The sequence below is a fragment of the Myotis myotis genome, unplaced genomic scaffold, assembly GCF_014108235.1.
Source record: "Myotis myotis isolate mMyoMyo1 unplaced genomic scaffold, mMyoMyo1.p scaffold_m19_p_3, whole genome shotgun sequence".
Taxonomy (NCBI): domain Eukaryota; kingdom Metazoa; phylum Chordata; class Mammalia; order Chiroptera; family Vespertilionidae; genus Myotis; species Myotis myotis.
In genome coordinates, this window is record NW_023416335.1 from 100,824,736 (window position 1) to 100,850,726 (window position 25,991).

General features: G+C 42.5%; 1 protein-coding gene across 22 annotated transcripts in view; it reads right to left on the reverse strand.

The window, feature by feature from the left end:
- The window catches only part of FAM168B (family with sequence similarity 168 member B), a 135,828-nt gene that overhangs the window by 75,818 nt on the left and 34,019 nt on the right, over positions 1 to 25,991 (reverse strand). For 20 of the 22 annotated variants that reach the window (XR_004965831.1, XM_036297725.1, XM_036297724.1 and 17 more), the window contains one exon: positions 6,474 to 6,557. The exons of 1 other annotated variant lie outside the window; for it this stretch is intronic. Coding sequence is in view for 20 of the 21 variants with exons in the window: in XM_036297725.1 (XP_036153618.1) it covers positions 6,474 to 6,557 (84 nt within the window). In the remaining variant the exon portion in view is untranslated. Of the gene's footprint in view, positions 1 to 6,473; positions 6,558 to 18,029; positions 18,070 to 25,991 lie in introns of all 22 variants that reach the window. One more of the 22 variants, XM_036297733.1, reaches the window with a different exon arrangement.

Below are 25,991 nucleotides of genomic sequence, written 5' to 3' on the forward strand. Positions count from 1 at the left end.
AAATATACAAAGTCATGAAAAGGAAGGGTCTGAATCCAAGAATACTGTACCCAGCAAGGCTATCAATCAAAATTGAGGGTGAAATCAGGAGCTTCACAGACAAAAAAGGACTGAGGGAGTTTATTACCACCAAACCAGCAATGCAAGAAATGCTAAAGGGTCTGCTGTAAAAAGAAAAAATAGGAAACGAAGAAGGTAAACAGGGGTAAAGAATAAAAATGGCGACAAACAACTATCAATAATAACTTTAAATGTAAATGGATTAAATGCTCCAATCAAAAGACATAGGGTAACTGAATGGCTAAGAAAATGTGACTCATATATCTGCTGTCTACAGGAAACCCACCTCAGAAAAAAAGACGCACAGACTGATGGTGAAGGGATGGAAAAAGTCTTTTCAGGCGAATGGAAGTGAAAAAAAAAGCTGGGGTAGCAATACTTATATCTGACAACTTAGATCTCAAAGTGAAGGACATAAAAAGAGATAAGGGAGGCCACTTCATAATACTAAACGGAGCAATCCAACAAGAAGAAATAACTCTAGTAAACATATAAGCACCCAATATAGGAGCACCCAAATACATAAGAAATCTTCTGGAGGATATCACGGGAGAGATTGACAGCAACACAATCATAGTAGGGGACTTTAACACCCTACTATCACCATTGGACAAATCCTCTAAACAAAAAATCAGCAAAGAAACAAAAATCCTAAATGACACACTAGATCAGATGGAATTAATTGACATCTTTAGAACATTTCACCCCAAAGCCACAGAATATACATTCTTCTCAAGTGAACATCAGTCATTTTCAAAGGTCACAGGCAAAGTCTCTTCAAATTCAAGAAGATTGAAATCATATCAAGCATCTTCTCGGACAACAATAGCATAAAACTGAAAATCAACTACAATAAAAACAATCCAAAAAAAATCAAACACATGGAGACTAAATAGCACGCTATTAAACAATGACTGGGTTACCAGAAAGATCAAAGAAGAAATAAAAAACATTATGGCAACAAACGACAATGAAAACACAACAATCCAAAACCTATGGGACACAGCAAAAGCAGTCTTGAGAGGGAAGTTCATAGCTCTACAAGCCTACTGCAAGAAACAAGAAAAAATGAGAATAAATTACCTAACCCTACAACTCAAAGAGTTAGAAAGAAAGCAACAAGAAAAGCCCAGTGTAAGCAGAAGGAAGGAAATAATAAAGATCAGAGCAGAGATAAATGACATAGAGACCAAAAAAAACAATACAAAAGATCAACAACATCAAGAGCTGGTCTTTGAAAGGATAAACAAGATTGATGAACCTCTAGCCAGGCTCACCAAGAAACAAAGAGAGAGGACCCAAATAAACAAAATCAGAAATGAAAGAGGAGAAATAACAACAGACCCCACAGAAATACAAAGGATTATTAAAAAAATACTATGAACAACTCTATTACAACAAACTAGTCAACCTGGAGGAAATGGACATATTCTTAGAAAAATACAACCTTCCAAAACTTAATCAGGAAGAAGCTAAAAATCTCAATAGGCCAATAACTATGGAGGAAATTGAAGCAGTAATCAAAAAGCTTTCAGCAAACAAAAGCCCGGGGCCAGACGGCTTCACAGAGCAGTTTTACTAAACATTCAAGAAAGAACTAAAACCTATCCTCCTCGGACTATTCCAAAACATTCAAGAGGAAGGAACACTTCCAAGCTCATTCTAGGAAGCCAGCATCACCCTAATACCAAAACCAGGTAAAGAGAACACAATGAAAGAGAATTACAGCCCAATATCCCTCATGAACACAGATGCCAAAATACTCAACAAAATCCTAGCAAATGGGATCCAGCAGTACATCGGAAAGATAATACACCATGACCAAGTAGGATTTATTCCAGGGATGCAAGGATGGTACAATATCCGCAAATCAATAAACGTGATACATCACATAAACAAATTGAGAGGAAAAAAAATCATATCAATTGATGCAGAAAAAGCTTTTGACAAAATTCAACACCCTTTCTTGATAAAAACTCTCAGCAAGGTAGGAACAAAAGGATCATACCTCAACATAATAAAAGCCATATATGACAAACCCACAGCCAACATCATAATCAATGGGAAAAACTAAAACCATTCCCCCTAAAAACAGGAATAAGACAGGGATGCCCCCTCTCACCACTCCTGTTCAACATAGTACTGGAAGTACTAGCCATTGCGATCAGACAAGAAGAAGAAATAAAAGGCATCCTAATTGGAAAATAAGTAAAATTGTCCTTATTTGCAGATGACATGATACTGTACATAGAGAAACCTAAAGACTCCATCAAAAAATTATTAGTCTTAATAAATGAATTCGGCAATGTAGCAGGATACAAAATTAATGCCAAGAAATCCATGGCATTTCTTTACACCAATAGTGAACTTACAGAAAGTGAGACTAAAAAAGCAATCCTATTTACCATCACACCAAAAAAATTTAAGATACCTAGGAATAAACTTAACTAAGGAGTTAAAAGACTTATATGCGAAAAACTACAGGACACTGAAAAAAGAGATAGAGGAAGACATAAACAGATGGAAGAACATACTGTGTTCATGGATTGGTACAATCAACATCATCAAAATGTCCATACTACCTAAAGCAATCTATAGATTCAATGCAATCCCCATTAAATTACCACTGGCATATTTCACAGATCTAGAATGAACGTTCCAAAAATTCATCTGGAATAAAAAAAGACCCCGAATAGCTGCAGCAATCCTGAGAAAGAAGAACAAAGTTGGTGGAATCTCAATACCAGATATCAAACTGTATTACAAAGCCACTGTTCTTAAAACAGCCTGGTACTGGCACAAGAACAGACATATAGATCAATGGAATAGAATAGAGAACCCAGAAATCGACCCAAACCACTACACCAAATTAATATTCAACAAAGGAGGCAAGAGCATACAATGGAGTTAAGACAGTCTCTTCAGTAAATGGTGTTGGGAAAATTGGACAGATACATGCAAAAAGATGAAACTAGACCACCAACTCACACCATACACAAAAATAAACTCAAAATGAATAAAAGACTTAAACGTAAGACGGGAAACCATAAAAATACTAGAGGAATCCACAGGCAGCGAAATCGCAAACATATGCCGAAGGAATTTCTTCCCTGATACTGCTCCTAGGGCAATGGAAACTAAAGAGAAAATAAACAAATGGGACTACATCAAAATAAAAAGCTAGTGCACAGCAAAGGAAACCATCAACAAAACAACAAGAAGACCCACTACATGGGAGAACATATTTGCCAATGATATCACCGATAAGGGTATAATCTCCAACATTTACAGGGAATTCATGAAACTTAACAATAGGAAGATAACAATCCAATCAAAAAATGGGCAACGGACCTAGATAGACACTTTCCAAAAGAGGACATACAGAAGGCCGAAAGACATATGAAAACAAGCTCAAAGTCACTAATCATCCGAGAGATGCAAATCAAAACGACAATGCGGTATCATCTCACACCTGTCAGAATGGCTATTATCAACAAATCAACAAACAACAAGTGTTGGAGAGGATGTGGAGTAAAAGGAACCCTTCTGCACTGCTGGTGGGAATGCAGTCTGGTACAGCCACTGTGGAGAACAGTATGGAGCTTCCTCAAAAAACTAAAAATGGAACTCCCATTTGACCCAGTGATCCCACTTCTAGGAATATATCCCAAGAAACCAGAAACACCAATCAGAAAAGATATACGCACTCTTATGTTCATAGCAGCACAATTCACCATAGCTAAGATTTGGAAACAGCCTAAGTGCCCATCAGCAGATGAGTAGATTAGAAAACTGTGGTACATCTATACAATGGAATACTATGCTGCGGTAAAAAAGAAGGAACTCTTGCCTTTTGCAACAGCATGGATGGAGCTGGAGAGCATTATGCTAATGAAATAACTCAGTCAGAGAAAGATGATCTCATGATCTCACTCATTTGTGGATTATAGAGAACATAGACTGATGAACAGGGACAGATCCAAAGACAGAGAAAGAGCGATCAGACTATCAATCCCCAGAGGGAAAGTAGGGGAGGGAGGGGATAAGGGGAAGAGATCAACCAAAGGACATGTATGCATGCATATAAGCCAAACCCATGGACAACAGGGGGATGAGAGCATGAGTGGGGGGCGGGGGGGGGGGAATGGGGGTTTAATGGAGGGGATGAGGACACATTTGTAATACCTCAACTAATAAAGAATTAAATATATATATATATATATAAAAAAAATTTTAGAAAATACAAATGGTCTATAATGAGAGAAAACGGATTGGTGATTTCCCAGAGCCTAGGTGAGATTACAAAGGGCCAACAACAGAAAACTTATGGGTGAGAGATATGCTTACTTTCAGCTGTGAAGGTGGTACATATTAGATCATAAGTTACCAAACTATATACTTTTAAGTATGTGCAATTTACCACATGTCATTTATAGCTCAAGAGAGTTGTTTTTTAAAAGTTAAACAAGGTGAGACTTTTTTTTATCTTTATTTATTTATTTTTTAATTTTATGCAGCGTTTCTCAACCTGTGGGTCGCGACCCCTTTGGGGGTCAAACAACTCTTTCACAGGGGTCGCCTAAATACATCCTGCATATCAGATATTTAGATTATGATTCGTAACAGTAGCAAAATTACGGTTATGAAGTAGCAGCGAAAATAATTTTATGGTTGGAGGTCACCACAACATGAGGAACTGTATTAAAGGGTCGCGGCATTAGGAAGGTTGAGAACCACCGGTTTAAGGTATTACAAATAGTAGTACGTATGTCTCTTTCCCCCCCGCGCGCCCCCCCCTCTCTTCCCCCCGCACCACTGACCTCCCCAAAAGGTGAGATATTTTATGTAAGGAGATGGGTAGTGCCATTTGGCCTAAAAATCCAGTGAATAACACTGTTGACCCCAGGGAAGGGATAGTCCATAACAACCCCCAAAAGACAGATGCAAAGTAGCAGGTTCTCTAGTTCAGGTAGGAGAAAAAGAGTGAATAAAAGCTAGGCAATATAAAAACAACTATTTGATAAAGAAGAAGCCATCTCTGTGTGTGAGCTTTGGCTGAACAAAGATGGTCAGAGTGGAAATAAAAAGGAAAAGATGGATAAAAGGAAGAACTTTATGATTAAAAAATAGAAATAATATGGGAAAAGGATATTACTGCTGTCCTCTCTTCTGTAAAGTTAAGTGTGTGAGGCTATGGGTTCCGAAGGACAAAGAAGCGCCCAGCGGACCAGTGAGGCTGAGCCTTCAAGTCAGAGCATGGGCCACCATTGCTGCATCAGATTCACAAAGTCCAGTCTCGGTAAATAAAGCCTGGAATGAGCCAACACCATAGTGCAGGCTCGCAGAGAAAAATTCCACTAAATAAACTATCTTTACCAGGTTCAGACCCAAACTAATTCCAATTTCATCACTAATTTTAAAATGTGAAAAGATTCTCATGCACAGGAAATAAGACTTTTAGAAACAAGAATAGCAACAACAAAAACCACACAAAAAATAAAATAAGACTTTCTTTGAAAACCATATAGAATACTTACATAGAAAATAAGACTTTCTTTTAACACTGTAAACCAGGGGTGGGCAAACTTTTTGACTCGAGGGCCACATTGGGTTCTTAAACTGGACCGGAGGGCCGGAACAAAAGCATGGATGGAGTGTTTGTGTGAACTAATATAAATTTAAAGTAAACATCATTAAATAAAAGGGTACAGTCTTTTTTTTCAATAGTTTTATTCATTTCAAAAGGGCCGGATCCGGCCCGCAGGCTGTAGTTTGCCCACGGCTGCTGTAAACAAAGGACTAAAATGATCTTAAATATCTAAAAATGTTAGTAACATCGAAATTCCACCTATTGACATAGCAAGATGATCTTCAGTTCCTTGTAATCAACTCTATTTCATAAATACATGTTCTGGTACAACTATTTACCTGTAACAATCTATATTTAGAATGAAGATCTGTGTTGTGAAAGGACATCAGAAATGCTATACCTAGCCCTAGTCAGTTTGGCTCTGTGGATAGAACGTCGGCCTGCAGACTGAAGGGTCCCAGGTTTGATTCCAGCCAAGGGCACATGCCCGGGTTGCAGGCTCAATCCCCACTAGGGGGCGTGCAGGAGGCAGCCAATCAATAATTCTTTCTCATCATTGATGTTTCTATCTCTCTCTCCCTCTCCCTTCCTCTCTGAAATCAATAAAAGAAATATATTTTTTAAAAGAAATGCATTATCTAAAGTGTTACATGAAAGAATTAAGCTTTGATTGTCCTTATCAACAAGGCTAATCTTATGAACCAAGAAATCAACCCCAAATCCTAATTCTATAACCACTCCCCTCAAAATCCACTCACCTTATATTCTCCCCAGCTGCATGGACAAAGCATTTTTTGCCACCCATCACATACAACCTGCATACCTGTTTGGAAGGTAGGATTTGCTCCAGGGTATATGTTGGGGGAGTAGGCAGGAGCTGCTGCTGCATAGCTCATGGGGAAACCAGCTGGAGAAAAACACACAGAATAATCTGATGTTATCACTTGAAGAAGTAACATGATTTTACAACCAGGGTGCCCACAGGCACAGTCACTCTTATCTTCTTCATCAGAACTCCAGACTAACTTAGGCAGCCCAACAGCACTATGTAAGCTGATCAGTTTGTCTCTAGTTGTCTCTCCTTTTCTCAGAATTGTGATGGGTCACAATCCTAATCATGTATTTTAAACCAATGAGTAATGTTTACAACTTTTGCCCTGGCCAGTGTGGCTCAGCTGGTAGAGCGTCATCCTGTACACCAAAGGGTCACTGGTTTGATTCCAGGTTAGAGCACATGTCAAGGTTATGGGTTCCATCCCTAGTTGGGGTGCATGTGGGAGGCAATGGATTGATGTCTCTCTCTCTCTAAAAATCAATAAAAACATATTTTAAAAAATACTTACAACTTTCAACAATGGAAAAAACTGGGCAGAAACTAAGTTAGAATACAAAATAACACATATAGGTATATACTAGTCAGAGAACTGCCAATTTTATCCTAGATTCTAATTCCATAATATAAGAGTTATAAAAGCATTGAGTGCTGAAGGGGCTCTAACAGTGACCCATGGAACTGGCAAAAAGCCAATCTCATGATCTACCTGGAAGCAACCTTGCATTTATTAATACTAACAAGTAATCCTTTATAAAACTAAACCACAGCCACTAATAATTCATCTGAACACAAAAGAAACAGCAAATAAGACATTAATTTGTCTTTCTCTGTCTGACTTATTTCACTTAGCATAATACCCTCAAGATCAGTGGTTCTCAACCTTCCTAATGCCGCAACCCTTTAATACAGTTCCTCATGTTGTGGTGACCTCCAACCATAAAATTATTTTTGTTGTTACTTCATAACTGTAATTTTGCTACTGTTATGAATCTTAATGTAAATATCTGATATGCAGGATGTATTTTCATTGTTATAAATTGAACATAACTAAAGCATAGTGATTAATCACAAAAACAATATGTAATTATATATGTGTTTTCCGATGGTCTTAGGGGACCCCTGTGAAAGGGTCGTTTGACCCCCAAAGGGGGCGCGACCCACAGGTTGAGAACCGCTGCTCTAGATCCTTTCATGTTGTGCAAATGGTAAGATTTCATTATTTTAATAGCCGAGTAATATTCCATTGTATATGGTACTACCTCTTCTTTATCCAATCATCTATTGATGGGCATTTGGGTTGCTTAAAAAACTTGGCTATTGAAAGAATGTCACAAGAGAACCAAGATGGCGGCATAGGTTAACGCCGGAGTTTGCTGCTTTGAACAACTACTTCGAAAGTGAAACTAAAAGACGGAACGGACATCACCCAGAACCACAGGAACGCTGGCTGAGTGGAAGTCCTACAACTAGGAGGAAAGAGAAACGCATACGGACACTCAGAGGAGGCGCAGTGCTGAAGTCAAATTCTGAGGTGCGGAGTGCACGGAGCGGGCTGGCGGCGGAGGGCGCGGGTGGCGTTTTCAATCGGGAGGGAGTCACAGACTCTGAGCTCCAGACACAGGCGAGTCTTTAGGGACCCAGACTCAAACGGGAGAAGCGGGACTGTCTGGCTTCGGTCAGAGCGAGTGCAGCTTTCTCTCCGAGGTTTGCAGGGGGTGCTGGGACTCAGAGAGGCAGAGCCCCTGGGGACAGGACTGAGAGCCGCCATAACTGCTCTCTCCGGCCCACCCTGTTGATCCTGTGCGACCCGCCCCGCCCCGCCCAAGCCCTGCACAGAGGCATTTGCCGGATAGCCTCAGGCAAACGCCAGATTAGCACCTCCCTAGAGGACAGAAGTTCTCTCACTGCTGACACAGCTGATTCTCATAGCCACTTGGCCTGGAGGTCAAACCCTCCCTGGTATTAGCTACAACAATCAAGGTTTAACTATAAGACTGCGAACAAAGACCACTAGGGGGTGCACCAAGGAAGCATAACAAAATGCGGAGACAAAGAAACAGGACAAAATTGTCAATGGAAGATATAGAGTTCAGAACCACACTTTTAAGGTCTCTCAAGAACTGTTTAGAAGCCGCCGATAAACTTAATGAGATCTACAAGAAAACTAATGAGACCCTCGATCTTATATTGGGGAACCACCTAGAAATTAAGCATACACGGACTGAAATAACGAATATTATACAGACTCCCGACAGCAGACCAGAGGAGCGCAAGAATCAAGTCAATGATTTGAAATGCGAGGAAGCAAAAAACACCAAACCGGAAAAGCAAAATGAAAAAAGAATCCAAAAATGCGAGGATAGTGTAAGGAGCCTCTGGGACAGCTTCAAGCGTACCAACATCAGAATTATAGGGGTGCCAGAAGATGAGAGAGAGCAAGATATTGAAAACCTATTTGAAGAAATAATGACAGAAAACTTCCCCCACCTGGTGAAAGAAATGGACTTACAGGTCCAAGAAGTGCGGAGAACCCCAAACAAAAGGAATCCAAAGAGGACCACACCAAGACACATCATAATTAAAATGCCAAGAGCAAAAGATAAAGAGAGAATCTTAAAAGCAGCAAGAGAAAGAAACTCAGTTACCTACAAGGGAATACCCATACGACTGTCAGCTGATTTCTCAACAGAAACTTTGCAGGCCAGAAGGGAGTGGCAAGAAATATTCAAAGTGATGAATACCAAGAGCCTACAACCAAGATTACTTTATCCAGCAAAGCTATCATTCAGAATTGAAAGTCAGATAAAGAGCTTCACAGATAAGGAAAAGCTAAAGGAGTTCATCACCACCAAACCAGGATTATATGAAATGCTGAAAGGTATCCTTTAAGAAGAGGAAGAGGAAGAAAAAGGTAAAGATACAAATTATGAACAACAAATATGCATCTATCAACAAGTGAATCTAAGAATCAAGTGAATAAATAATATGATGAACAGAATGAACTGGTGATTATAATAGAATCAGGGACATAGAAAGGGAATGGACTGACTATTCTTGGGGGGGAAAGGGGTGTGGGAGATTCGGGAAGAGACTGGACAAAAACCGTGCACCTATGGATGAGGACAGTGGGTGGGGAGTGAGGGCGGAGGGTGGGGCGGGAACTGGGAGGAGGGGAGTTATGGGGGGGAAAAAAGAGGAACAAATGTAATAATCTGAACAATAAAGATTTAATAAAAAAAAAAAGAATGTCACATTTTCAGGTGATTTAAATAAACTGTTAATTATATTTTAAAAAAAAACTTGGCTATTGTAAATAATGCTGCAATGAATATAAGGTACATATATAGTTTCAAATTAGTGTTTCGGATTTATTCAGAGATAGTCCCAGGAGTGGAATGCTGGACAAAATGGTAATTCTATTTTTAATTCTTTGAGGACCCTCCATACTGTTTTCCATAGTGGCTGTACCAATTTGCAATCCCACCAACAGTGCACAAGGGTTTCTTTGTCTCTACATACATACCAACACTTGTTGTTTGTTGATTATTGATGACAGCCATTCTGTCAGGTATGAGGTGATATTTCATTGTGGTTTTAATTTGTATTACTCGATGATTAGTGACATTGAGCATCTTTTCATATGTCTGTTGGCCATCTATATGTCATCTTTATATAATTTCACTTATATGTGAAATCTAAAGAACAAAACAAACAAACTAACAAAAACAGATTCATGGATACAGAGAACAAACTAAAGGTTGCTGTTCTTGGTCTTTTGATTCTATATCAATGTGAGAATTGACTAATAAGTTACTAAGAAAACTCTGCTGAGATTTTGATTGGAATCACATTGAATTTAGGTATAAATTTGGAAGGTGATGACGTCTTTACAAAACTGAGTCTTCCCTTCCATAGACAGGTGCATATGTTTCCATTTATTTAGATATTCATAAATATTTTCCAACAAAAAAAAAAAAAGACATTAAGGTTATAGTCAAAATCCCGGCCATCAACAGATGAAGAATTATGTAGTAGTATTATGTAAAATATAAAAAGAACAAAGCAATCTCTGTGAAATGATTGGAAATGGTTCCTAGAATGCACTAAGCTGACAAAGCAAAGTGAACTCAACCTGCATTTCTATTCCAGAAAAGAACCTGTGGTTCAGCATGTGGAGTATGTGGGCCAACAGTCTTTAGCAGCAGCACCTTCCAGGGCCACTTTGGCCTAATGAGGGCCTCCTCTCACTGCCAATCCTTGACCCAGAGCTCCCGTTCAGTTGGCTGAGACTTTGGCAAATGTGTATCACAATTCTGAGGCTCCCCTACCAATTCTGCTGCTTCCCCAGTGGACCTTTCAAAAGTGTTATCCTCCCCTAAAATGTCTGTATTTCTAATGCCATCAAGTATGTACCATCTTTTGTATAACAAAGAAGAAAATAGAATGTATGGATGCAGTTGGCCTCACATGGACTGAATGTCTGTGTTCCCTCCAAAACTGTATGTTGAAACCCTAACTCCCAATGTGATGGTATTTGGAGATACTCAACAGTAATCATTTCACAATGTATATATATATTAACTCATCACAAACATCTTTATAAAACACTAGTGACCCAGTGCACGAAATTCGTGCACATTAAAAGGGAATTAATTAGAGGAAATATTTTAATATTGCTATTTGCCCTTTCTCTATTATAGAAGTGTCAGAGATGAAAGAAAATTAGTAAAATGTATATGAAAATCTTCCTCCTGTCAGAGTTTGGGGCGAGCCACGGGAACCAGAGTCAAGTCCCTGCCCACCCACATGCACCTCAAAATCACACGAGACCCAAACCTGGCCATCCCCATCCCCATTGGGCTAGATCCAGACCTGGCCAGCCCCACCCCCATCAAGCACCGCCGGGTGGGGGGTGCAGCCTGAGGTCCCCCCATCAAGCTCCACCGGGCAGGGGATGTGGCCTGAGGTCCCCATCAAGCCCTGCCAGGCAGTGGGTGCAACCTGAGGCCCTCCAGCTTGGAGCCGAGGCAGGGGCACAGCCTGAGGTCCCCCAGCCTGGTGCCAGGGCGGGGGGCATGGCCTGAGGTTCCCTGTCATGCCCCACCAGGCAGGGGGCACAGCCTTAGGTCCCCTTGCCCCGGCCCAGCACTATGCAGCCTCAGGTCCCTGCTGATTGCTTGTTAAGGCTCATTATGGAAACTCAGCCTCCGCTGTGGGTACAGCCATCTGGTGTTATGGGATCCCTGCCTCTGCTGTGGGTGCAGCCACCTTTGTTATGGCGTGATGGTCAATTTGCATATTCCCTCTCTATTAGATAGGATGTTGTAGAAACTAGGCATATATAATTTTTGTATATCATTCCTCAATATAGCTGGGGGGGGGAAATGATCAATCAACATGCTATCTGCCTAACAAAAGAAAACATCAACTGGACTACCTATGACTTTTAATACACTGTGTATTACATTCAATGTAAAAACAACAGGAACCCCAAGAGACAGGACCATGTAGCTGAAAACAAAAGAAAAGACACACTGACAATAGAAACAGCCCCACAGGTGAACCAGCCAACAGGTTTTTAAAATAACTATGAGTAGTATATTAAAGAAAACAGAAAATGAAAAACCTTGATTCAATACATAAGCAGAATTAGCAAAATGAAAACAGATCAGAACAAAATTATATTAAAGCTCACAGACAAAACAATGGAAATAGAAAAAGGATGTAAAAGACATGAGGCAAAGTAAAATGACCTAATCCTATCTAATAATAGACAAAGATTGAAATTAACCGTACCTCCACTATGCTTCCCATTGGATAATCAGCGAGATATGCAAATTAACTGCCAACAAAGATGGCGGCCGGCAGCCACGCAGCTGAAGCGAGCAGGAGGCTTGCTTGCTCCAGTGATGGAGGAAGCCAAGGTTCCCCGCCTGCCACAGCCCAGTTTTGAGCTCTGAAAGCAACAAAGTTGCAATTATAAAGCTAAACAAACCCCAGATACCTACTTTCAGCAGGCCGTGGCCTCGGAGCTGGAACGGCAACAAAGTTTCAATTATAGAAGATAAATAAATCCCAGAATAAAAAAAAAAAAAAAAAAAGAAAAAAAGGAGAGGCTGGAAGCTTCAGTCGACAGCAGGCTTGGCCAGCCTGAAAACCCTCAGCCCCTCATCCAGACTGGCCAGGCACACCAGTGGAGACCCCCACATTAAAGAGGGTGTGGCCAGCCTGAAAACAGCCATCAGCCCCTCATCCAGGCTGGCCAGGCACCCCAGTGGGGACCCCCACCCTGAAGGGGGTGTGACCAGCTGCAAACACCCATCAGCCCCTCACCAGGCTGTCCAGGCACCCAAGCAGGATCCCCACCCTGATCCAGGACACCCTTCAGGGCAAACCAGCCAGCCCCCACCCGTGCACCAGGCCTCTATCCTATACAGTAAAAGGGTAATATACAAACTGACCCTAACAGCAGAAAGACTGGGAATGACTGGTCACTATGACACACAATGACCACCAGGGGTCAGATGCTCAATGCAGGAGCTGTCCTCTGGTGGTCAGTGAGCTTCCCACATGGGGGAGCTCTGCTCAGCCACAAGCCAGGCTGATGGCTGCCAGTACAGCAGTGGTGGTGGGAGCCTCTCCTGCCTCCTCAGCAGCGCTAAGGATGTCCGACTGCAGCTTAGGTCTGCTCCCCGCTGGCAAGTGGACATCCTCTGTGGGCTGCCGAGCTGCCAGAGATATGTCTGATTGTCAGCTTAGGCCCAATCTCCCTCGGAGCGGGCCTAAGCCAGCAGGTGGTCATCCCCCGAGGGGTTCCAGACTGCGAGAGGGCACAGGCTGGGCTGAGGGACCTCCCCCCACCCCCCCACCCCCGAGTGCACAAATTTTTGTGCACCAGGCCTCTAGTATACTTATAAATGGAGTTCCAGGACAGAGAGAAAGGGGCAGGAAAAAAAATATTTGAAGAGCTACTGTTATGCTGGAATAAATTAGCCCACATGATTCAAGAAGCTCTGTGAGCACTAAGCAAGAGAAATATAAAAAATCAAACAAACAAAAAAACTAGTCATGTCACAGTAAAAACAAAGATATTTTAAAAGTAGTGAGGAAATTAAGGGGTGAAGTGAGAGCGATGGGGGAGGGACATGTTAACTTCAAAGAAAAAAAAATAATTATCACAGAAACCAGAAGACAATACAATTATACCTTTAAAGTGCTAAAAGAAAGTAACTGCCAATCAAAATTATATACACAGTGTGGTGAGCAAAAAATGCCCCTCCCCCCACAAAGATACTACAAATCAAATCCCTGGAACTTGTAAATACCTTATTTGGAAACAGGGCCTTCTTGGACATAAGTTAAGAGTCTGGAGATAAGATCATTATGGATTACCCAGGTGGGCCCTAAATCCAATGATAAGTGTCCACATAAAAAACACACAGAAGGGCTTCTAGTCAAGATGGCTGATAGGTAAATGCTGCACTTGCCTCCTTCCATAACAACATCAAAATTACAACTAAGTTACAGAACAAGCATCAGTGAGAACTGTCTGAGATTTAGTTGATCAGAAGTCCTGTAACTAAGGATATACATAGGAAGGCACGTTGAGACTAGTAGGAGGGGCAGAGAAACAGAACACATTGGTCCCACACTCACATGTGGCGGATAAAAATCTCGGCTGTGGAAGTCACCCCTGAAGAGTGAGGGGTGCCAGCCCCACACAAGGCTTCCTGAGCCCAGGCTTCCAGTGCCGGAAGAAAGTCCCCATAAATTCTGGCTATAAATTAGTTTAGATTGTGGCTGAATGAGATGGAGGAGTCCTAGAGTCCCAGGAGTTCCTTTTAAAAAGCCCGCACAGGGACTTGGACTGACTCGCTCTGAGCTCCAACACTGGGGCAGCAGCTTGAAAAGCACCAGGGAAACATGGGGAGGAAATGAATTGTCTGGCATCAGTGTGAGGGCTACAGGGCTAAAGCGGCATCTTTCTCCATTGTCCCTTTGCTGATCCTTCTCCCCAAAGAGACCACAGGCAGGAGCCATAGCTGAGTCACCATCAACCTAGCTAAAATTGCTCTCCACCCCTTAATGATTACCTGATACTCTGCCACACCCAACTTACAGGCCCAATCAAGCTGCCTCCAGGGGCTTTACTATACTAAATGCCTGTCTTGGCTCATTCTGTGGACTTCCCTAAAATCTTTCAAAGGTTCACAAACTCCAAAAAAGCAGCATGTAGCCTCAGGGTGGGCAGCCCTAAGCCTGGCACTAGCAAAAGTCAGCCTCTGTTAGCAGCTTAGTATCTCTCAGGCACGCCCATACCCAGCACAAGTGGCAACCATCTGCAGAAGACTTTGTAGCTCATAAGAGATGGTCCCAGGCAGGGCACAAGCAGCAGCTGATCTTGGTTTGCACCTCCCAAAAGACCTAAGAACCAACATACCAGGTGGCCAGCTTCAGATCATAACAGAGCACCATCTAACCATCTCCACAAATAAAACACTAAAAGATCAGACTAGGCAAGCACCAATGGCTCACTACAGTGAATCATGCTACACAGGGTCAACCCCTACACAACAGCTGCTCGACTGTAGTCATGGACAGTCCTCACAACCAATCAGATTGAGGGTCAATGCTTCCCAACAGCAATCAAGGCTCAACTTCATTGGTGGGCACACATCACTCATACAAGGGGCACCCCTGGAGCATGTGACTCAGGTGACCAGGGAGACAGCTACTCAGTCCCACAAGACACTACTCCATGTAGAATGGGAGACATAACAGCTCTACCTAATACATATAAACAAACACAGAGACATGTCCCAAGTGAAAGAACAGAACAAAACTCCACCAACAAAAAAACTAAACAAAATGGAGACAAGCAATCTCCCAGATGCAGAGCTCAACCCAAGTTGCTATAAAGGTGCTCAATGATCTCAGAGAGAACTTCAACAAAGAAACAGGAAACATAAAAATGGAGATAGAAAACCTAAAAATACAATCAGTCAGAAATAAAGAATACAAATACATTAGAAGAAATCAACCTAGATGAAGCAAAGGATCAAATCAGTAATTTAAAAGATAAGGTAGCAGAAAATACACAATCAGAAAAGCAAAAAGCAAAAAAAGAATAAACTGAGGATAAAAATGAGGATAGTTTAAGGAGCCTCTGGGATCATCAGGCATAATAACATGAGAGGAGGAGGAGGAGGAGAGGAGGAGAGGAGAGGAGGAGGGGAGAGGGAAGGAGGAGGAGAGGAGGAGGCGGGGAGAGGCGGAGGAGGAGGAGGAGGGAGACGGCGGAGGAGGAGAGGGAGACGGAGGAGGAGGAGGAGGAGAGGAGGAGGAGGAGAGGGGAGGACGAGGGAAGGAGGGGGGAGGGGAGGAGGAGGAGATGAGGAGGAGGAGAGGAGGAGGCGGGGTAGGAGGGAGGAGCGGAGGAGGGGAAGGAGGAGGGAGGAGGAGGAGGAGGAGGAGGAGGTGAGGAGAAGGAGGAGGAAGAGGGGAGAAGAGGGAGGAAGGAGAGGAGGAGTAGAGGAGGAGACGCGGAGGAGAGGAGGAGGAGGGAGAGGAGGGGAGGAGAGGAGGAGAGGAGGAGAGGAGGAGGAGAGGAGGAGGAGGAGGGAGGAGGAGGAGGAGGAGGGGAGGAGGAGGAGGAGGAGGAGGAGGCGGAGGAGGAGGGGAGGAGGAGGAGGAGGAGAGAGGAGGAGGAGGAGAGGAGGGGAGGAGGAGGAGGGAGGAGGAGGAGGAGAGGAGGAAGAGGAGGAGGAGGAGGAGGAGGAGGAGGAGAGGAGAGAGGAGGGAGAGGAGAAGGAGGGAGGAGAGGGGAGGAGGAGGAGGAGGAGGGGGAGGAGGAGGGAGGAGAAGGAGGAGGAGGGAGGAGGAGGGGGACGAGAGGAGAGGAGGAGGAGAGGAGGCGGAGGAGAGGAGGAGGAGGAGAGGGAGGAGGAGAGGAGGAGGAGGAGGAGAGGAGGGGAGAGGAGGAGGAGGAGGAGGAGGAGGAGGAGGAGGAGGAGGAGGAGGAGGAGGAGGAGGAGGAGGAGGAGGAGGAGGAGGAGGAGGAGGCGGAGGAGGAGGAGGAGGAGAGGAGGAGGAGGAGGAGGAGGAGGAGGAGGAGAGGAGGAGGAGGAGGAGAGGAGGAGGAGGAGGAGGAGGAGAGGAGAAGGAGGAGGAGGAGGAGGAGAGGAGGAGGAGGAGGAGGAGAGGAGAGGAGAGGAGGAGGAGGAGGAGGAGGAGAGGAGAAGGAGGAGAGGAGAGGGAGGAGGAGGAGAGGAGGAGGAGGAGGAGGAGAAGGAGGAGGAGAGGAGGAGGAGGAGGAGGAGGAGGAGGAGGAGAGGAGGAGGAGGAGGAGGAGGAGGAGGAGGAGGAGGAGGAGGAGAGGAGGAGGAGGAGGAGGAGAGAGGAGGAGGAGGAGAGGAGAAGGAGGAGGAGGAGAGGGAGGAGGAGGAGAGAGGAGGAGGAGAGGAGGAGAGGAGGAGGAGAGGAGAAGGAGGAGGAGAGGAGGAGGAGGAGAGGAGGAGGAGGAGAGGAGGAGGAGGAGGAGGAGGAGGAGGAGGAGGAGAGGAGGAGGAGGAGGAGGAGGAGAGGAGGAGGAGGAGGAGGAGAGGAGGAGGAGGAGGAGGAGGAGGAGGAGGAGAGGAGGAGGAGGAGGAGGAGGAGGAGGAGAGGAGAGGAGGAGGAGAGGAGGAGGAGGAGGAGAGGAGGAGGAGGAGGAGGAGAGGAGAAGGAGGAGGAGGAGAGGAGAAGGAGGAGGAGGAGAGGAGGAGGAGAGGAGGAGGAGGAGAGGAGGAGGAGGAGGAGGAGGAGGAGGAGAGGAGGAGGAGGAGGAGAGAGGAGGAGGAGGAGGAGGAGGAGGAGGAGGAGGAGGAGGAGAGGAGGAGGAGGAGGAGGAGGAGGAGGAGAGAGAGGAGAGGAGGAGAGAGAGGAAGAGGAGGAGGAGGAGGAGAAGGAGGAGGAGGAGAAGGAGAAGAGAAGGAGGACGAGGAAGAGGAGGAGGACGAGGAGGAGGACGAGGAAGAGGAAGAAGAAGAGAGCAAGAAATTAAAACCTATTTGAAGCCCCACCCTAGGTGATACACCCTCAGGAGCCCTGTCTGCCACACCCTGCATTTTGAGATTCTCAGCAAAAACAAAAGCACAGGCCAAACTTATGGGTTGAACAGTATCAATGAGTCCTGAGTGACTAGATTGGGGAGGGGTCAGTGGACCCATTATCCTGGAAACCACACTGATACTTTCCCAACTGAGAACTGATAAAAACTCCAGGTTTCCAGCCAGCCCAGTTGGTCTCCATACAAGGATCTCTGTGCAGCCAAGGGCAGAGTAACAATTTGGACCATGTGGGGAGGAGTAATTTTGGGACATGGAAACACACCAACCATAATCCCTGAAAGCTAAACAGCAACTCCATCAACTAAAGCCCTTTCAGAAACACACTTTTGAATGATTAAATTGACAGCTGGCTAACAGGCAAAGGTGGGCAGAGGAGCCCAGGAAATACGGGCACTTTGCTGAACCAGCCATGGAATCCGTGCTGCTAAAAACTTACTTCAGAGGGCAGATTGGCCCCTCCTGCTTGCAGCCAAGTCCTGTGGAGACAGACAAAGGCAGTGGATGTCTTAGAGCAGTGGTTCTCAAACTTGGCTGCACATTAGAATCACCTGGGAATCTTTTTAAAATACTGATTTCTGGGCCTCATCCCCTCCAGAAATTCTGTTTCTTTGTTATGGGGTGAGGCCACAACATTAGTAACAAAGAAACAGAATTTCCGGAGGATGAGGCCCAGAAATCAGGATTTTAAAAAGATTCATTACTAATGTTGTGCCCCCCCGCCCCCCCCCCATAACAAAGAATCAGAATTTCTGGAGGATGAGGCCCAGAAATCAGGATTTTAAAGATTCCCAGGTGATTCTAATGTGCAGCCAAGGTTGAGAACCACTGTCTTAGAGCTTCAAGCCAAAAGACAGTACCTAACAATGGTTAGCATCTAAGTTCCTAACAGAAAGCCCAGAACTGGCAGACAGAACAGAAGAGTGGGATCAGAAGCGAGTTCACATGGGGCACTAAACTTGGCTGAAACAAATGCCACTTCACTTTTTTTTATTACTTTTTCCCCTTTTTTGCTTCTTTTTCTCCGTTTTTCTTATTGTTTTTTCTCTTTCCATGCTTTTTTCCCCTTTTTAAATTTACCTTTATATCTATCTACTTTATTGATTTGTTGTTATTCTAGTCTCTGTTCTTTCATTCATATATCTAATTTTCCTCTTCCCTTTTCGTACTCAATTTTTTCCTTTTTTCTTTTTTTCACTACTCAATCTTTTTTATCTCTTTTCTTTCGCTTTTCTTTTTCTACTGCTTTCTCATCCTTTCTCTTTTTCTTGTTTTAGGTCTAATTGCTTTCTTTTCTACTTTCCTTTTCAAAGTTTTTCCTTGTATTTTCATTTCTTTCCTCCCTCCTTTATTTTAAACCGATTTGCTTCCCTTATTCCTCTAATTCTTTATTCTTATTTTCTTTACTTAAGCTCGACATATACATATTCTGCCCCCACTTTTCTTGGTTTTTGTTTCTGCTTTTTTTATTTGTTTTGCTTTGTTTTCTCCTAGTATTTTTTTCTCTCTTTTTTACTGTCATTCTTGCTCTATGTTTCTCTTTCCTAATTCTCTATTCTCTGGTGGTTGCTTTTGTTGGTGCTGTAGGGGTTTTGTGTATGTTTTGGTTTTGTTTCTTCTGTTTTATTTTGTTCTGTTTGGTCAGCATCTCCACAACAGCTCAAAAGATGTGGTTAGGGTTGAGCCAGCCTGAGAGGAGACTCCATCCAGGGATAGGACAATAACATTCAAAACCCAACTTCAGCCGAAACCGGTTTGGCTCAGTGGATAGAGCGTCGGCCTGCAGACTGAAGGGTCCCAGGTTCGATTCCGGTCAAGGGCAAGTACCTTGGTTGCGGGCACATCCCCAGTGGGAGATGTGCGGGAGGCAGCTGATTGATGTTTCTCTCTCATCAATGTTTCTAACTCTCTATCTCTCTCCCTTCCTCTCTGTAAAAAATCAATAAAACATATTTAAAAAAAAAAAAAAACAACTTTAATAGGAGAACCTAAATAACTCACACAATGGGCTTTCCTAGAGCACCCAGCTCAGGAGATCTAAGAGACTGCGTCATTGGGTCCCAAAAAATACCTACTACATTAGACCACCCCACAAAATCTGGGAGGCATAGCAGTTTAATGTAATGGGTAGAAATGAATACAAAGGGATAGCAAAAATGGGAGACAAAGAAACAACCCCCAAATGAAAGAAAAGGAGGAATATCCAGAAAGGAAACTAACTTACCAGGTGCTATGTATGCATGTTCATTTCCTATTCTCACCGCCCCACAACTTCTTCAAATCTGTATCTAAACTTTGGGTCTCTAGAGACCTTCAGTCTGGGCAGGAGTGATTGCTTACTTGGCTCTCTACTGGGGTACCCTACACTCCAAGACATATGAGCCAGGAGCCAGAGGGGAAGCACAGGGGCAGGAGGGCTATGTGTCTGAAGGAAGGACTACTTAGACTTGGGGATATGAACCTGATTCTAGCATGCAGAGGAAGCCAGGGATACTCTAAGAACCCAAGTTCTCACTCTTTCCAGGAGACCTGATCAGAAAAATGTCATTTGTCTTTGGCCCCCCAAGATGCATTCCAGCCAGAGTGCTCATTCCTAAATCCATTCTGATTAATCTTATATTCCTGTCTCTAGCTTTGATCTCAACTGTCAAGTGCACAGAGACAACCCAGAACTGGTAAATAATGATAACAAATGGATAAATGTTACATTCTAGAGGACTATTGTCATTAACCCAGGTCTCAACCACTAGGGAAAGTGGCTTGGCTTGAGATAGACCATCCACTTGCCTATCAGTATTCTGCTTTTATTGTTAAAAATAATTACTTTGTTATTGCAATAAAGTATAATAAGTTATATAAATAAATAGTAAAATTAAATTATATTGAGGTGAAATGAAGAGCTTCCCAGACAATAAAAAGACTACCCTAGCTGGTTTGGCTCAGTGGATAGAGTGTCAGGCTGTGGACTGAAGGGTCCCGGGTTTGATTCTGATCACGGACACATACTCGGGTTGTGGACTTGACCCCCAATAGGGGGTGTGCAGGAGGCAGCCGATCAATAATTCTCTCTCATCATTGATGTTTCTATCTCTATCTGCCTCTCCCTTCCTCTCTGAAATCAACAAAAATATATATATTTTTTAAAACTTTGAAAAAAAAAAAGACTAAAGTAGTTCATTACCACCAAACCATCATTGCAAGAAACGTTAAAGGGACTGCTCTTTGAAGAAGAAGAAATAGAGAGGAACGTAGACATAAAAAATAAAAATGGCAATAGAAAGGTACCTATCAACAATAATCTTAAATGTAAATGAATTAAATGCTTCAATCAAAATACATAGAGTAGCTAAATGGATAAGAAAACATGACCCATATATATATGCTGTCAACAGGAAAGCCACCTCAGAACAAAACACTCATACAGGATGATGGTGAAGGAATGAAAATTTTTTTCCATGCAATTGGAAATGAAAAAAAAAAAAAACAGCAATCCAGGAATAACAATACTTATATCTAACAAAATAGATTTCAAAAAAAAAGGCCATAATAAAAGACAAAGAAGATCACTGAATAATACTAAAGGGATTGTTCCAACATGAAGATATAACCCTAGTAATACATATATACACCCAAAATAGGAGCACCTAAATATGTAGAAATCTCTTGGAGGACAATGAAAGATTGACAGCAATACAGTCATGGTAGGGGACTTTGAGAGCCCACTGACATCATTGGATACATCTTCCAGATAAAATTCAACAAGGAAACAGCAACCTTAAACAACACACTAGATAAAATGGGTTTAACTGGTATTTACTAAACATTTCATCCCAAAGCAAGAGAATATACATTTTTCTCAAGTGCACATGGAACTTTCTCCAAGACAGACCAAATATTAGACAACAAAATAAATCTTAAGTTCAAGTAGACTGAACTCATACCAATCAAGCATCTTCTCAGATCACAAGGGCATGAAACTAGAAATCAACTACAATAAAAACAGTCAAACACATGGAGATTAAAGAGCATGTTATTAAACAACGAAGGGCTTCAAAATGAGATCAAGAAAGAAAAAAAAACTACTTGGAAACAAAAGGAAATGAACACACAATAAACCAAAGTCTATTGGACACAGTGAAAGCAGTCCTGAGAGGGAAGTTCATAGCATTACAGGCCTATCTCAGTAAACCAGAAAAATCTCACTTAAATAATGTAATCCTACAACGAAAAGACCTAGAAAGAGAACAAGAAAAGACCAAAGTAGAAAGGAAGGAAATAATAAAGATAAGAGTAGAAATAAATGACATAAAAACTAAAATAAAATACAAAAGATCAATAAAGAGAACCAAGAGGGCAGCATGCCTCTCACAACCACATCAAAACTACAACTAAAAGACAAAACATCGATCATCCAAAACCACAGGAAAGCTAGCTCAGTGGAAGTTCCACAACTAGAAGGAAAGAAAAAAGCGCACTGAGACTGATAGGAGGTGCGGAGGTGCAGAGGTGCGGAGGCGCGAGCGAAACAGGCTGGCAACTGGGTGCACTGTTGTTGTTTTTCAATTGGAAGGGAGATACAAGCTCCTGATTGCTCTGAACTCCAGTTCTGGGTGAGACTCTGGGGAACCAGACTCATACGGGGAGAAACTGGACTATCTGGCATCGGGTTGGAATGCAAGGGCTGCTTTCTCTCAGAGGTGATCACAGCGATCATTGTTCCTGCGAGGGGGCGTGGATCGTAGAGACACAGGGACCTCTCCAGTGCAGGGCTGACTGGCAGCCATTGCTGACTGCTCCACCCTGGCGATTCCCTGAGACCCCGCCCCATGCAATTTACAAACCCACCCAAGCTGTGCACAGCGGCTTTTGCATATGAATGGCCCATCCTTTTGCAGCATAAAACCTAACAAACTGCAGCTGGGTCAGAGAGCTCCAAATCTTCTAAAAGAAGGCCCAAGGCTCAGCAACAGCAACCAGCCTTGCTTTCCAGCTGGACCTTCATATGGGCACTTACAAACCCCAAACAAAGAGGAGAAATCTGCAGATCTCTCTGTAGCTCCTGCTGGGTGGCCTCAGGCAGTGGCTGACTTAGCACCTCCTTGGAGATCCAAGAGCCAATGCACCCAGTGGTCAGTGTGAGACCATACCAGATTACAACTCTTCACATCCATAAGTGACACACTCAAGGGGAAGACTCAGTGAGCACCAAAGCCCCACTGAAGCAAGTCCTGCCTCATAAGGGTGTCTCCAGTACAGCAGTTCTTCCATTGTAGACACAGCTGGTCCTCATAGCCAATTGGCATGGAGGTCAATTCCTCCCAGTGATACAAACAGCAATCAAGGCTTAACTGCGACAGGACTGTGCACGCAGCCCACAAAGGAGTGCACTAAGAGTGTCCACCTCAGGTTATTGGGGAGGCTGAGCCACTGGGCCCTATAGGACACCTACCACACAAGGCCACTCTATCAACACAGGGAAGCACAAAAAAATGCGGAGACAAAGAAACATGTCACAAATGAAAGAAATGGATGAAAGCAAGCTACTGGATATAGAGTTCAAAACCATGGTTATAAGGTTACTCAAGAATCTTCTGGAAAACTCCAAGAAATTTAGTGAAAACCTCAAGGATATGAAAAAGGACCAATCAGAAATTAAGCATACACTGACTGAAATAAAGAATAATATATAGAGATCCAACAGCAGACAAGAGGATCCCAAGAATCAAGTCAAAGATTTGAAATACAAAGAAACAAAAAAAAACACCCAACCAGAAAAGCAAAAGGAAAGAAGAATCCAAAAATATGAAGATAGTGTAAGGAGCCTCTGGAACAACTTCAAGTGTATCAACATCCGAATTACAGGGGTGCCAGAAGAAGAGAGAGAGCAAGATACTGAAAACCTATTTGAAGAAATCATGACAGAAAACTTCCCCTACTTGGTGAAAGAAATAGACTTACAAGTCCAGGAAGCGCAGAGAACCCCAAACGAGAGAAATCCAAAGAGGACCACACCAAGACACATCATAATTAAAATGCCAAGGGCAAAAGACAATGAGAGAATCTTAAAAGCAGCAAGAGAAAAACAGTTAGTTACCTACAAGGGAGTACCTATACGACTGCCAGCTGATTTCTCAACAGAAAAGATGCAGGCCAGAAGGGAGTGGCAAGAAATATTCAAAGTGAAGAATAGCAACAACCTATAACCAAGATTACTCTGCCCAACAAAGCTATCATTTAGAATTGAAGGTCAGATAAAGAGCTTCACAGACAAGAAAAAGCTAAAGGAGTTCATCACCACCAAACCAGTATTATATGAAATGCTGAAGGGTATTCTTTAAGAAGAGGAAGACAAAGAAAAAGGTAAAGATAAAAAATATGAACAACAAAGTGACAACAAATACATATCTATCAACAAGTGAATCTAAAAATCAAGTGACTAAATAATCTGATGAACAGAATAAACTAGTGAATATAATAGAATCAGGGGCATAGAAAGGGAGTGGACTGACAATTCTCGGGGGTGAGGGGGTGTGGGGATTGTGGGAAGAGATTGGACAAAAATCTTACTCCTATGGATGAGGACAGTGGGGGGTGAGGTAAAGGCATGGGGTGGGGTGGGAACCGGGTTAAGGGGAGCAATGGGGGGGGGCGAGTAGAGGAACATCTATAATAATCTGAACAATAAAGATTTATTAATTAAGAAAAAAGATGATTGTTTAAAATTTAAAAAAAGATCAATGAAACCATGAGCTGATTCTTTGAAAAGATAAGATTGATGAACCACTAGCCAGACTCATAAAGAAACAGAGAGGACCCAAATAAATAAAAGTAGAAATGAAAGAGATGAAGTAACAACTGACATCACAGAAATACAAAGTATTGGAAGAAAATACTATGAACAAATTCAACAACCTGCACAAGATGGACAAATTTCTAGAAATATACAATATTCCAAAACTAAATAAAAAATTAAAAAAAACAAATAACAATAAAGAAGCAGTGATTAAAAAAAAAAATCAAAGAAAAAAAAAAGTCCTAGACCAGATCGCTTTACAGGTGAATTTTTCCAAACATTCAAAGAAGAACTAACACCTATCCTCCTCAAATATTTCAAAAGATTCCAGAGGAGGGAAAACTTCCAAGCTCTGTTCACGAAATTAGCATTCTCCTAATTCCAAAACCAGATAAAGACACTACAAAGGAAGAAAACTACAGGCCAATATCCCTGATGAACACAGATGGTAAAAACTTAAAAAATACTAGCAAATAAATCCACATACACCATGACCAAGTGGGATTTATTTTGGGGATGCTAAGCTGGTACAATATTCACCAATCAGTAAATATGATATATCACAGACAAAATGAAGGATAAAAATCACATGATCTTATCAATAGACACAGAAAAAGCTCTGACAAAATCCAGCACCCATTTATCATAAAAACTCCAAAGTGAAAATAGAGGGATCATACCTAAATATGATAAAGACCATATATGACAAACCTACAGCCAAATTCAGACTCAATGGGCAAAAACTAAAAGTGTTTCCCTTAATATAAACAAGATAGGGATGTCCGCTTTCACTACTCTTACTCAAAATAGTACTGGAAGTCCTAGACACAGCGATCAGACTAAAAGAAAACAGAAAAGGCATCCAAATTAAAAAGGAAGAAGTAAAACTGCCATTATTCGCAGACATGATATTGTACATAGAAAACCCTAAAGACTCCACCACAAACTACTAGATTTAATAAATGAATTTGGCAAAGCAGCAGGATAAAAAATTAACATCCAGAAATTGATGTCATTATTGTACACCAATAATGAACTATAAGGGAAACTTAAAAAAAAAATCCCATTTATCATTGCAACAAAAATGATACCTATGAATAAACGTAACTAAAGAAGTAAAAGACCTGTACTCAGAAAACTATAGGACATTGAAAAAAGAAACAGAGGAAGATACAAAGAAGTGGAAGCATTTACCGTGTTCATGGATTGGAAGAATTAACATCATTAAAATGTCCCTATTACCCAAAGCAATCTATATATTCAACACAATCCCTATTAAAATAGCAACAGCAGCCTGGCCAGGTATGGCTCAGTGACTGAGCATCAACCTATAAACCAGGAGGTCACAATTCGATTCCCAGTCACGGCACATGTCTGGGTTGTGGGCTCAATCCCCAGTGGGGGCAGTGCAGGAGGCAGCCAATCAATGATTCTCTCTCATCATTGATGTTTCTATCTCTCTCTCCCTCTCCCTTCCTCTCTGAAATCAATAAAAATATATTTTTTAAAATATCAACAGCATATTTCACAGATCTAGGACAAATATTCCAAATATTCATATGGAACCAAAAAAGACCACAATTGCCACAGCAATCTTGAGAAAGAAGA